We start from the raw sequence: 15,217 nt of genomic DNA on the forward strand, positions 1-15,217 counted from the left end.
AGTGTAGGATTCATTAGTCAAAATGTCCTTGACGTGAAAGAGAGGTATGTATGTATTTTACATAATGTCAAACCAATCATCATCTAGGTTTGTATCTCCTACTTCAAGGTGTACATTTTGTTATAATCCAGCAAGGGGCTACTTCAATACTTCTATAGCTGCTTTAAACCATGCACTTTATTAATTTTGGCCTTGCATTACCACCAAGGACGTATACGTGACAGACCTGCTGTTCTAGGAGAAATAAAGATCACATTGGTCAGTAACATAAATAATTTAAGATCAGCTCTCCCGGTGCACACACACACACAGTATTCTTCAGGGCATTCATGTACCTCACGAGGACAAATATTTCACGCTTTATCCTCTCTGACCAACAGGAACATTAACCTCATCTGAGTGCAAAAGTGTGTTTCTGAGCGAGTAGATCTGAGACCGGCTCCCCTGCGATAGGCTTTCTATCACGCCTGCAGTTCCGATTGATCGTCTTGGCAATCAGCAATTAAGTAGTAGTGATCAGAGCGGGAGAACGGAGGAGGGGGAGTGGGAAGGAGAGGCGGGAGGTAGCCCCCCCATACCCCGCCCCACTCCTCTCTTGTCAGCCCAGGAAAGGCTTCACTCAGCTGGGGTGAGTTTGGCCCGGGGCTGGACTCACTGGTGGAGGTTAACTCCAGCATAAATAAGCATCTTTGGACTCATTACAGGGATTAGAGAGTAATTCGCCTGCGAGGAAGGAGACGACTGCCAGGGTTTTGGTACAGTTTACTACAGTCTTATAGGGGCGAGGGCCCTGGAGATTACAGAGGGAGGGAGATGGAAAGGCAGCAAAAGAGAGAAAGGCCAAGGGAAAAGAGAGGCTGGCTGTCAAGTGTGTGTGCGTGAGTCAATCCAAGCCCCCGGCTGCCCCCTTGATCTTGAGCATGTTGGGGTGCTGTGAAAACGGATAATGGGAGTAAGAACGACTGGGCCTGTCTAGAGAGAAGTGTGCTGATTGTTATAACTTTCCCTCATCTCTCTCTCCTCCACTTAACTAAATAAACACCCAAGAGGTAGCACTCTATCAATTTTAATGATGTTGAAATACAATTTAGGCACAAAATACACAACAAATGCTAATTTGGCCATGATGAGAGGCATCAGAAATTCCTCCCATTATTTATTCAGCTGACTTTCTGCATTTTTCATCAGAACAAATATTCCCATTTCAACAAACACACACATACATACACACGCGCAGACGCGCGCCAACACTAAGCCAATTTGGAGCATAAATCAACACGTTCGCTCATCAAATATATGCTCTGTGTGGTTCTCTGTAGTCTGTCCAGTGCGGCAAAGACAAATAGTTCTGTCCAAAGTCCAGCCAGAGAAACGGAAGGGGCAGACGACTGTCAATATATGCGCACATACATTAAACATAGCAGGTCAATGTGTGTTCAGAAAAGAGACAGACATCATAAAGACCAGTCACACCCTCACACATGAGTAAGTCTTTCTTAGTTACGTATTCTTCATGCTTTAATATAAATGCATTTTGTGATTAATTCAAAATATTTATTTCATCTAAATCCTTTCACTTATCATTTAAATAATGACATGGGTGTTCCCTCCTGTGTTACAGTTTCTACAAAGCAAGATGTGATCATCGCCTGGGACTCATCTCCACCTCCATCTTCACCATCTCGGGCGGCCCTGCTTCTGCACCACATTTTGGACAAGTCAGGTAAGCGTCTACAATGCTGTGGCTTTTAATGCAGTAGTAGCAGAAAACATGCTGGCAGCCCACTGTGTGTGGCATCGTTGGCCACTCTCCGCACAGTCCGCACTCTTTCCACACCTCTTGCCCTTCGTTTGACCCCTGCCCATCAGCACGAACTCCTCCAAACACTACTGAAGAAATTGCTGCTTTTAGTTTCCTTGTATTGATCAGTGGTAACAGGAAGATGAGGAACTCGGCAAAGCCGTGCCACAGCAGTTCCCGGTTCATGTACTGGTAGGTTACGTCTCTGACAACATTGGGCTTACTGAAAACAGCCCGAACTCCTGTGATCCTTTCAGCTACTACGGGATGCCGTCCATTCCTCAGGAACACAAAAAAGTTGATGAGACTGGCGAATTTGGCGACACCAGAAACAAGGGTCAAAGCTTTGCGGAGACTCAGCTGTAGCAAACCGCCATCGCTTTCAGGCGCAGGTCCTCTTGCACTCAAACCCAAGCCAGACAGCAGGTTGTGGGAACGCTCCTGGAGCCAGCAGGGACCTACAGTGAGCAGAGCCAGACCTAACTTCTGCCTGGAGGTCAGAGGTCGGTAACGGGGAGACGAGGAGGATGCGTTGTGATAGCGCAGGCTCAGTAAAGACTGTCCGACAGTGGCGCTGTTAGAATACAGCGTGAACCTCCACAGGAGAAGATGAAGAAGAGCCTTGAGTTCAGGCTCGAGAGGGGTGAGCAAGCCTGGACGGAAGTTCTGGAAGCACTGGGAAAACTGAGTCCATAGCAGCTGCTCAAGGGCGGAGTCTAACTCGAGGGCATCGAGCTGGTTGATGCGCAATACGGGGATCTGTGGGTCAACATCCGGTTCCGGCCTTCCAGCTGGTCTTATTTGATCGTCCTCCGTTTCCAAACCTGCTGGAAATATAGAAAACAACAAGGATATGTACATGTTAACAGTGATCAACTGAATCTTATTTTACTCCTGGACATTATGATATTTTATGCACTGAATATATTTTTGACAAAGCAAACTTTGTGAAAACTGGCATTTACTGAGTACATTAATGTCTCATGACTTCAGACTATTAAATAACTTAAGAACATATAGGCAACATTATATGTGTTCTATTTAAGTGATGAATTAAATATATACGGAGGGACACCTATTAAAAGGACATCTTGGTTGTTGGGAGGAATGAGGCCCCGGAGGTGAAGCCCATCCATTTAGGAAGGTTATTTTTTCTTTATACATAGGAACGGAAATCACTTTTCACATGTAAAACCCGTCCTTAATGCAACCTTTGAGCTGCGCCATGCAGAGGAGCAGGGGGTCTTAGACTGCTTTCTCTGGTGTATAAACACACACAATCCTAGACACACACACACTCACACACACACATGCACACACACACACACAAGAGGCGAAGCCCAGGGGCTCTTGGTGCCTGCTCCCTCTGGAGATAGGGGTGTGTGTACAAATCACATCACCAGGGATTAGGCTAACGGCACAGTCTCTGGTACACCGTAAACATCTGCCAAATGTGGAACAATTTTCCTCCCCCCAGATTCGACTCCCATGTGGGATCTCGCCATTGTGACGGCTGGGCTATTTTGTGCCGATTGCGGTTCCAAACTGCTCGCAGTTCTCTCAGTTTTATCTGCCCTATCCTCAAATGAAATGCTTAAGAAGTGGAAGACTAACTAGCGCAGGGAGAGCCAGAGCGAGAAGGCCACAGAGAGAGAGAGAGAGACAGAGAGAGAGAGGCCTTCTTTTGACAGTGGCTTTTGTGTCTCCCTGAACAGGATTTGTCACGAGGCTTTAAAAGAGATTTCAGCCGGGTAAATATGGCAGTTTTGACAGAAAGAGAGAGAGATGATGGTCACTTCAGACGTCTCTCGAGTAGGTGGAAAAAAAAACACATTCTAACATGCAGTGGCAATGCTTGAGTTTATATTGCGGTGCACAGGACCATCTGCGTATTCAAGGTGTTTCAATAGAGCCACGATACATAGTCCAACGAAGTTAGAATTAGCAAATGAATGAAAAAAGAGTGAATTCACGCCGAAGTAAGCAGGTATGACAAATTCATTGAGCTGCATTTGAAATGCTGCCATGTCTAGTGACGGGAACCTCGCCTGCGACGAGAGTAGAGTTTGGATTAGGGGAAAAAAAGAAGAGAGGTACTTTGAATGTGTTTGCTAACCAATAAACAGACTCCATTTGTTTAGTTTAATCTGAAAGTTTCTCCTTGATGGGGGAAAATATGGAGATTATGCGCCTGTGTGTACGTATGTCAAGGATAGCCTTGATCTATGCAGAGCTCTAATGCAGCGCCAAGTTAATCTATCAGTCCATAGTTGCACACACAGACTCATGCACACACACACACACACACACACACACACACACTGCCAGGTGGCGGAAATCCCCGTCACAGCAGCAGCCCTCTTGGGAGAGTAAACCCGGCCGGGTCCAATAGTCTTTTCAAAGCCTTTTATCGAGCAGTTTACAAGTTATGAATGAATATGTTTTATTTGGGGAAACACGGTATTGACAACCACCTATCAATAGTAATGTGACTATTGTCAAGGGTCTGTCAATATTAATGTAATTATGATGTAGAGGGATCAGAGGGATGCTGGAGTCGGGGGCCAAGTAACATCTCCTGCCCACTGCCATATCAATAGCTGGGATTGCTATTGACAGCTTCCCTTCAGACTTGCAGCACTTGCCAAATATACAACAAGCAGACACTTCAGTCAATGCCGGGCTGCCTATAAAAATTAAGCATTTGAATTTACAGGGCTTTTACCGTGGACAGCTGGAAATCCATGTTCCTTATGTAATAGTCAAAAGTCACAGTCAATGCCAGTGTTTACAGAGTAATGACACGGTGTGTGTTAGCGGACAGACAGTGGATCATTTGCACACACACACACGTATGCAGTGATACAAGCGCAGAGACTCCCTCTCTGATGTATTCATACACATACGCCCAGCTGATGGGATATATTGACTTGATAATTCTCTTGCGGGTCAGCCAAGCAACCTGCTGAGACTGCTGAGAGACAGAATGTACTCTTTTGGAGAGTTGGTGGCTTACGATAAAGTAGGTTAGAAGAGTTCAGTAAAAATCAACACAAGATCACCTGAAAATTTGGTGGTATTGCTGTTCTATCAGAGCTGTATGAAGATCTCTATAAACATATCCCTGTGAATGTTAAAGAGTATTTTGATTCAGGTCAGAGGAGTTTTTTTTTTCTCTCCCATTGTTCCCTTGGACTCTTGTTCAGACAAAGATAGCACACTGACTCAAGGCTGACTGCCATAGCTTACAGACAACAACAACAACAACAATATCCAATCTAACAGGGAACACACTGCAACATCGCTTCAAGGCAAAAGGGGCCATGACCAGTGTGAGGAAGGAGAGATGAGGCAACAAAAGCGTACAGAGCATCAGTCTGAAGCCTCACAGCTGCACCGGGTCCTCTCAAAACTAGACAACGGGCTCTAATGACAGCTACCCAACTGAACGATGGATAGACAAAGAGACAGACAAAGAAGACGGACACGTCAGAGAACACGTCATGAATCCGCCAGCTGGGAGCTCTGAGCAACCATCCACTGATACAGTGTAGGGAGAAAAAAATGGAGGGGAAGATAGCTAAGGAAAAAAAATGAGGGTGGGGAAAAAGAGATAAGCTCAAACCTTTCCCTAGGAGCTGACCTTGAGAGTGACGGTCACAATAGAGGAGGAGGAGGAGGAGGGAACAATCCTGAAGCATACAGGGCTCAGCCATACTGAGGTGCGGGCATCCAGGGAATAGCCTATAGACAGGGGGAAGGCTGCGCTTTCTTCTTGACCTTGGCTTTGGTGTCTCGGGAGGGGGTGAGGGTGTTTAGGGCAAGGGACCAAAGACTGGGGGATGCTGAGAAGATGGAGTGTTTCTTGGGTACTGCACTTCTCTTTTTCTCCTGCAGAAGTGCCACGAAGCCGCTCACGAGGCTATCACTCCACGCCAGTGTGGCCAAAAGTCTCAATTTAGCTCCTCGTGTGGCGTGGCGCTCAAATTCCTGGGCACTTAGCTACGGTTGTTAGCATAATGCATTTGCTGAAATAATGCATAAATGTTCACTTGGCTTTCTATGATGCTTGTAGCGAGAAATAGGCTATGCGTTGGCAAAGCATGCAGGATTACAACTTTACATTTTCTTCTGTCGCTCATGTAAATTAATTTGTGTAAAAGCTCTGGTGGATAAGACCTATTCCTCTGAGCACTCCCGTCTTGTTTCCCCCCCCTCCTCTTTCCCGCTCCCTCACTTTATTGCCCTTCTTTCGCCAGGAACGAGTGCGGGCCTATTAGCCGAGGCCTGCTAATGTCCTCACTATGAAAACGGATGAGAATGTCAGATTTAGAACTTTTAAGAGAGTGATGTCATACAGCAGACCACAGGCATTACGGGGACACTAAGATTACCCAGGCGGTAACCAGACTAATTGTTATGAGTCTGTTTCATGAAAAATGAATGTGCGCAGATGCACAGAGGGGTCTTCGGGCTGTGTGTGCGTGTGCATCACACACTAATGCTTTATCAAGGCTCTCCTCTTTCTCTAATCACCCACGACTCCTCCGAGCCATGGGGTGAGAGCCAAGTTAATGCCTGAACATGAAAACACACACACACACATCAGTTAGAACAGCACATCTGACACACAAAGAATGTGCCCTGCCTAATCTGGTTTGCTCGGAAGGTGAATTATTTAAAAGAATTAATTGATTTCATGAGTAGGAAGGTTGAGTATGCTAAGGCTGTATGAGTAATAAGTACAAGGGTTCGCAGAAAACAACTTAAAAAGTCATGAAACATTTAGAGGGCAGAGAGGCACAATGAACGTGGAAGAAAAAGCAGAACGGCTAATAAATGAGAGAACTGAACTTGTATCTTTCTTAGGAGTCAATGAGAGAGCAAGTCATGCAAATAAAACGTGTTATCGTGAGGAATATTTGATCAGCCCATTTCATAACCTCTCCTTATGCATGAAAACCCCTAGAGATAATAAAAGGAAAAAAAATTGTCTTTTTTTTTTTATTCTAAATTGAGGGGGTAGTTGCTTTTTTTGTCTCCATCAAAATCTTTTTGAATGTAAAGGCTACTGCAGGATGAGAAGTTTTATAATACAGACACTACGTTTAAGACTTCCTCATTCGTTTCAAATTGGAAGTTTAATGACTTGATTTACTCCAGAAATAAGAAAATAATCTGCCTTGAGGCGCAATGCTTACATCTCAGCTGGTGAACTCCCCCTGAGCATGGGAAAAAAAAAATAAGAATACCCGAGAGACAACTCAATATGATTTATAGACTTAATCGCAATTAATATAGCACGCTGGATGTTTGGAAAATATCTCACATTGCCTATGTAAAATAACCGCTAATTTTATGTCTGCTGCGTCCTCTTAGTTTATGTAAACACATCAAATATAGATTGTAGAGCAGTACTGAAGTGACACATTAGATTATCAATAAATTATAAGCAATTTCTCTAGGAAAATGCTTATTTTGGTCATAACGGCGTCTAATATGGTGTACATTAGCGACATTTCTCTTTTTCTTGTTACTTAAAGGAGGAAAATGGACTCAGCTGTCATTGACAGTCATGTGCCGAATCTTAGCTTCATGATCTTATTTAGCATTTATTTAAAGAAAAATGTTGATTCAACTTTCATTTTGGAGGCAGCGGTTTGTAGTACTCTTGAACTGTATTGTGTGGTACCGACAGATGTTTCTGTTATTTTGAAAAACCCTATTTTAGTCAGTGGGCTAGGCTAGATAACAGAAACACATGTGTTTAATTCAATCCAGTTTATCAGCACCACAAACTACACCCTCCCTCCAGAATGATCAATACACTGACTTACCAGCTTTCTGAAGCTGTTTCAACATAAACAGTCACAAAGGGGAATGTAGTTCAGGACTGTATTACTCGACTCTATTAGATTGCAATTATATTCACTGGTGTACCTAATAAATTGCCAAGTGAGTGTATATAATCAGTTGTAAGCCATAGTGAAATAGGTCACACCGTACGCACAATATGACAGTTTGCTTTTGAAACTTCGAACAAATTAATCTTGGGTGGAATTCTTTCAAAACATGTGTGCGCGTAAGCCCACTGCCTTTATTACTTGCTTTCATCTGGAAACTGTTTAAAATGACCTCCTGACCCCAGAGTGAGATCACGGCCTAATTGAACTTCAGCAACTCCCATAAAAACACACTCATCAAACTAAGTGTTTATACTTCAATCTCATGCAATCAGCCGCTCCACACTCTCCTCTTAATGGCATTGTCTGCTTAATTTTTTTATTTATTTTTTTGTAGCTCGTGCCTATCAGTCTTTAACAACAACAAAACCCAAATCTGCTCCATTTTGATAATAGGGCAAGAGCATTATGTGATAATCACAGCTGGGATTAGGTTTTGGCAGAGAGTGTGAGAGCAGTACAGTCAAAGCCACTGGCAATGAGAGATATAACCAAGAGACTGATAAGAGTAGGGCAGTGATGATTGGGATGGGAGAAATGAAGTGAGTAGTCTCCTGAAAATCAATAAGATCAACTTTGCCTTGAATCTCAATGTGGAAGGTTTTGATCTCTAGCGCTGATTATTTAGGGGAATCATGGAACTATGTGCGGAGCTGCAGAACATACACTTGGAGGTGCACAGTCACAAGGTTACCATCCAAAGTTTGAGTTGGTATATCTACCTGCACAATACCTGTAATGAATGCTAATTCACACTGTTTTGTTGGTTGAACCGTCAGGTATGAGATATACACACCGACAGACATAAATAATTGATTATATTGTAAAAGCAGACATCCATCAAAAAGGGGAACTAATAAATAAACGGCGGTATAGCGACAAAACTGTTTTAATAGCAGATTAAGGTGACAACATTAGTCCGTATAGCGCTGAAAGGAAGCAGACGTGCCGTATTTCAGTTTCCTGTGTAAATACGTATATGGAGGAAAATAATATAGGCATATGTTTTCTAAACAAAGCAATCTATGCATATTTACCCATTTCTTTTGAGGGGAAAGACGAACTCAATGTGATCAGGTCCTCCTTGATACCATATGCCTGATAGGAAGAAAACAATCGGTATTTCCGGGTTGGGACTATTTATCCCGCCCCTTAAAGGAAACTAACCAATTGTATGCGTGAACGTCATGACTGTGAACCCCGTGATCAGGTTTAGCCAATAAAATCACGCAGCGCCAAAGCAGCGGTAAACTGTAGGCGGAAGCGTCGGTCCGTATGGAAATAACTAATTCACACAGTTCCTCAGTTGTAGTAACAGCGCATAGCGACCAAATTGGTGATGAAGCAACTGTAGTTCACTCAAAGTAACACAGAAAATGTCTTACATGCATTCAGAATGACAGACAGTTTACTTTTTATCAGTCGTCTCTTCAGTTGCTCAGTAATGTAAACTATAATGCGGTTCAAAGTTTAACCAGAGTGACAGTCTGTGATTATGAGTAATAGCTTTGGCTTTTTCGAGCCTGCTACGACTTCATTTGAAAACTTTAATGGGGCTATGCTAACAGCGTGCACTCCAGAGTCAGGGGGAGACGCCAGTGTGTCGGGACAGGGAGGTGACACTTTGAACCTGCACGCTCCCTCGGGAGAAACAGGACTGAAAGTAACCGGCCATGGTCCTGGAGTAGGGGCAAACGATATTAAACGGCTACTAAACGAGTTTAAAGGACTTTACGAGCAGAGGCTAAAATATTTGGAGTTGGACACTTCAATGACGAGAGAGGAACTAGCACAGGTGAGTTGACAAGTTACGGTAGGTTGCGTCATCGGTAGCGTGGCCGAGCGGTCTAAGGCGCTGGATTTAGGCTCCAGTCTCTCTGGAGGCGTGGGTTCGAATCCCACCGCTGCCATTATGTTGGTACTCTGAACACTGTAACACGTGGTAATTTGTTCTTACAAAGAAGTTTGTACAGAACAAGTTAAACTTCTCTTCACATATTATATAATAACTGAAACTGTAGTAATTCAGTTGCAACTAAACTGGAAAAGAGTTGTAATTTTATCTTTCTGGGGCGCTCTGCAGCCCCCTGTTAAACCTTCGATGTTCTGGCCACTAGCTTGTATTCATGGTTTCAGTCAACAGCATTTTCAACAAAGCATTATTGAGCACACCATTCGTGACCCAAAGTCTCAGTGCAGGATGTGTAGTTTTTGTCCGACATCTATTGTCATTAAGCTATCATCCATCCATTACAAATCAAAGAGCATCCTGTCCACCTTGACTCGAGCATCAGAAGATGACCTCTGTCCTATCAGACAAATGACAGGAGGAAGCGCAGCGGTGCTTTCATAAAGCCACAGCACTTGTAACAGGTGGCAAATTGCATTATGTTTCCATCTGAGCGGCAGAGATCAGGAACACAGATCCACACTCATATTTAAAAAAGAGAGGTTTCTAATCATCGGGATTGTCATGTGACATCATTTAGCTACAGAATGTAGCCTGTGCGAGCTGGACTGTGCATCAAAGCAAGGGTAACAAGGTTTCAGAGATGGGTTTCGGTCAGCCGGCCCCAGTCGAGGCCCTACTTAACAAGGTTATGTGTTTAGAACCCAGGAGCTCCCAAGTCCTAAAGGTTGATGTGGACAGTTAATCATAAAGCTTGTCCATTGAAAATACAACGCCCCATTCTTCCATTAACCCATTGCAGGTTCATGATGTTTCCTAAAATGTTAAAAAAAACATGAGCAAGAATTCATATAAAGTGTTTTTGTCTTATGCTTGAGGGCAGTTATCACAAATATCTGTTCCAAAGCTGAAAAATAGTGATGTAAAAAAATATATAATGTCAACCTTAGAATGTTACCTTAGATACTGTCACATTTGCCATCTTTGTAAAGTTACTTTCCCTGAAGCTATACATCAGTGTTGTGTTATGCGTCTGGGGACAGTATAAACTGCTTTTTGGCTGAAGGGGACAGATGTTTTTTGAACGCCAGTGTACAGGTGCTTCACCTCCTCTAAGGCAATTTAACTCTAAAATCATGTGACACTCCCTTGTCGGAGCAGCAGTCATTATTACAGGCTATTTGGCTAATTTGTAATCCCTGAAAGGAGATCAAAATTGCACAAGCAGGTTAATTATTTCAAATGAAAACGGACCCAAAAGACAGAGCGCTGAAGAGCTGTGAGGATTTAATGCATCGCATCAGATGGGGAGCATGTTCGGGTGACCTATTTTTTTTTTGTAAACAACAACATTTGAACTTTGAAATGCATTCTTCCAGACACAAAGCAGCAACAGGGAATAAAATCTTTCTGAGTCTACCCTCACCCCTGACCAACTTCCTGCCCTTGCCCGCTCATGAAGTATTCCTTTCTAATAATGCGGCGCTGAGATCGTCTACTGTGAATCCTTGGCGGGCTGCTGTGTGAAAGCCAGTTGGATCTGACCTCCTTCTCTGGTGTGTTTAGTTTATTTAGAGGCTGTCGAAAATACAGTTTTGAATGTCAAAACTGATTCAATACCTTCACGAAGATGATGCCTAAATCATTTCAGGGATTCAGACAAGAGCTTTGAAAAATAGTCTCCTGAGCAGTATCAACAATTCTGTGGTTGTCGGATGCGTTATTCTACTAAGTGTGAATTTTAACACAATAGACTACCTAACCTCATCTCTGTCTCACTTATAAGCTCTAGTGTTGTGGATCCTAATGTTAAAAAGGCATTGGGTACTGTTTGGGGTGGAATCAGAGCCTGTGGCCATCAGTAGTTGTAGGTTTTACCACTAACACAATTTCTGCTAGTTGTCTTTAGATGTGTATTTGTTTCCGTTTGTCACAAAGTAAAAGCATCACAACGTGCCCTGCAAGACTATTGACTCCCTACCCAATGTGCTTCGGCCTTAAATCAGATTCTCCATCTTAATGGAAGTACCCTAAAGACACAAGGGTTACATTCAACTTAATAAAACATACATTTTAAGATTCTGTCATTCTGTTTGTCTGGCTCTTATGTTTCCCCTGTGAGGGCCTCATTTGGGGCCATAGTGCTTGTTTCTTATTTTCATTCTGCCAAAGTGACATCCAACAAATGCTGATTTGCCAAGAGGGAGTACTACGCTTATAGGTCAGAGAAGATGTCATGTTTGCGTCTATGTCTCTTATGAGATACGTATATATTGTAGTTCTCAAGAGCAATACATGTCTGCCTCTACATTTCGGTCTAGTGTAAAAAGATGCTGTAGGCTGTGGTTTAGCTGCCTTCCCATGAAGGCAAAATACCACTTAACCTTAGAGGGTCGTGTGGAGAATGGAGGCTATCCCAGCTGACATTGGGGGAGAGGTTTGGGTACAACCTTGACAGATTGCCAGTCTTTGCTAACATAGGAAAACAAAGACGCACACCTACAGCTAATTTTTAATCATCAGCTAAGCTAACGAGCATGCCTTTGGACTTTGGGAGGAGGCAGGAGCACCCATGGAGGAGAACATTCAGACTCCTCACACAAAGGCCCCAGCTGTTCAGACCAGAACCTTTTTGCTTTGAGGTGACAATGCTACAACTATAGCAACGTGCCACCCCTAGGGTAGGATCAGCCACAATATTAAAACCACCGACAGGAGAAGTGAATAGCATTGACCATCTTGTAACAATACAATGTTCTGCTGGGAAACATTTGGACCTGGCATTTGTGTGGATGTTACTTAGACATGTAGCACCCACCTAGACCAGACCAGGCACCCCCACCCCATAGCAATGACACTCCTTGATGGCAGCAACCATCTCCAGCAGGATGCAGCCTGACAAACACACACACAAAAACGGTTTAGGAACAATTTTTAAAAAAAACTTGAAAAACAGCACAAGGTGTTGACCTGGCCTCCAAATTCACTAGATTCCAAAATGATCAAGTATCTGTGGGATGATCCACAGAGGCCCCTCACCTCAACCCATAGGACCCAAAGACCCCCACTAACAACATCCTGTTGCCAGACACCACAGGACACCTTATGACAGGTGGTCATAATGTTATGCCTGATCAGTGTACAGCATTCTAACTTGCCACTGTAACAAAACAAAAGGAAAAACTTCAGTAAACATTTTTACAGATACATTTCTTTCCATATGATGTTGATAAAATGGGTTTATATTTCCCCCGAAGCGCCTCAAAATGATCTAAACACTTCCTTAAATCTTAGGGTGAACAGCAACATTTGAGTATTCAGTGGCCAGTACGTAATCTGCGATGAACAAGTTGGACTTTTTCTGTTGTTTGATGATTTTTTTCTTTGTTGATTTGAGCAACTTTGCAAAATTAAACAAATGTCAAATGTCAGCTTTGCAGGAACTGAACCCCCTGCTTGATTGCGTTGTGCTGTTTTCCTTGCAGAAAAAAGTGGATTTCCTGCAGTCTTATGTGAAGGACCTCACAGACCAGAACCAGGTGCTGGTTCAGACCATTGAGGATTTGCAAAGAGGAGCTGGACACAAAGTTTCCAGTATGGCAATGAAGCTGCACACCTTGGGCGTAAGTTTTTATAAATGTTTTAAGCTTGGCTCATGTGTTTTTTTTATATATATATATTGCTGTATTTTGAATTATGGTGTTTCTTTCCATGATTAATATCTATGGTTTTAGGAGACCCATAGGAAATGCACTCTGGTTTCAGAGATGGGGTCTTTATATAGACGGGATATTTTTAGAGACATATTTCAATGTGAACCCGCCATTGCAAAAAAAAGTTGTGTCTTGGAAAAGTTCATAGGCTCCCCCACAAGTATGAAGAACGAGCATTAATGACTCATACATTAAAATAAAGAGTCAGATCTATATGGAAGAATATGTCAATAGACTAGAAGGTCTACTTGTATATCAAGCTTGCATAAAAAGTATTGTAGAAAGAATTGGGTGAGAAAAAGAGAGAGCAGTTCATGGTTTTCTTTTCTTTCCCGTGACACTTTGTTTCCAGGATCTTTTGTTTGTGTCCACTAATAGAGGCCAACACTTCTCCAATCAGTGGTGATCATGATGAATATTGAATGGATAACAGTTAAGTCTGTGAAAATCCTTCATTGTTTAGACTGGAATAATATCACCACGTAGAATAATGGCAACATAGAAAAGCAATTAGGAAGAGCATGGAGCCATGCAACTGTTCTCTGGTTTTGTGCATAATGGCGAGCATTCTTTATTAAAGATAGGGTGAACTCTTCTGAAAATGGAGTCAAGCAGAGAAGGTCCGCTGTAATTACCTTTTAAGGTTGCGGCCTTAACCATTTTCTGGAGGAAACCACAAATTATAATTCGCTCTTAGTGGACTGGAGGTGGAGAGCGGCGTGCAAAAACATTCTGCAGAAGTTTAGACAGAATAATGCAATTATTATTTTTTTTTCTTCAAGATTGCATCATTACAAGGCAAGACATCATCACCACTTGATGTAGTGACCTTAAGTTATTGTTCCATTTCAGCTATGGCCAGGCTTCTATCAATATTCGCTCTTTTTCTGAGTGGATTTTGCACACAGAAAAGTAATTATGGTCTATTATACATCGAGGTACTTACTTGCTATTATGGAGAAGGTCAGAGGGCTAGCTTTGTGTGCTCTCTACACTGCTGCTACAAAGGTCACTCTAACACAATGCTTTACATTTCTCAGCATTCAAAGCTGTTCAATTTTAACGTTCATCAGTTTAAAACTTGATTTTCTTTCAGTGACATATTGCTTTGGCAACAAAAATACCAGCGTCTCTACAGTCTGTCTTCCACAGCGCTTTCTCAGATGCCTTTATTGTGAATAGGCTGTACTATATATATATGTTTATTGCAGACTATAGCACAATACACGCCTATGGAATAGTGAGAACAGCCACAACATTTGTTAATTTTCACACTTTACCGTTTCTCGTCTTCTGACTAAATAGTACAGCGAAAGCGGAATAGGTGAAGGGCTGTTTGTAAAACTCAGAAAAGAGACATTCTCCTACTTTCCAAGAGTCCTTCTGCTCATCCACAGTTTGACTATTGTCCGTGACAACAACGGCTTCATTGGGCAGCCAAAGAGACACAGCGTGAGGGAATATAATAGTTAGTTGCCGCTATCGACCCAATCTTCGGAGCTTGTGAATCTCCATTTTCACCCATCTTTAACGATGCTCTCGCTGTCTGTTTATGTTACTTTGTATGTTTTCAGGGTCTGGATTGGTAAACAAATACAAACAAATGGACTGACTCACTCAACAGTCTATTAGGGTAGTCAGGGGACAACAGTGTGTGTTTCTGCTCTGATGTCCATAATGTGAAATCCAATCAAATGAAGAGCATTTAGAGCTACTTATGGACCGTTCCACCATGTAAACGATGCAATGAGCTCTGTAATAAGAGCTTGGCTAACGTCTGATTGAATCGTAGTCTATGGTCTTGTTGATGCACAATAGGGCTGAACTATAA

At 42.7% G+C, this 15,217-nt stretch overlaps 1 protein-coding gene across 1 annotated transcript; it reads right to left on the reverse strand.

The window, feature by feature from the left end:
* Positions 1-1,030: 1,030 nt before the first annotated feature.
* pex2 (peroxisomal biogenesis factor 2) lies at positions 1,031-9,443 on the reverse strand. The gene is made up of 2 exons (XM_084566439.1): positions 8,802-9,443; positions 1,031-2,628 (listed from the first exon to the last, which is right to left on the reverse strand). The coding sequence occupies exons 1-2, from the start codon at positions 8,803-8,805 to the stop codon at positions 1,643-1,645; spliced, it is 990 nt and encodes a 329-aa protein (XP_084422565.1). The 5' UTR covers positions 8,806-9,443; the 3' UTR covers positions 1,031-1,642.
* Positions 9,444-15,217: the final 5,774 nt, after the last annotated feature.

Source organism: Chelon labrosus, assembly GCF_963514085.1.
Source record: "Chelon labrosus genome assembly, chromosome: 18".
Lineage (NCBI taxonomy): Eukaryota > Metazoa > Chordata > Actinopteri > Mugiliformes > Mugilidae > Chelon > Chelon labrosus.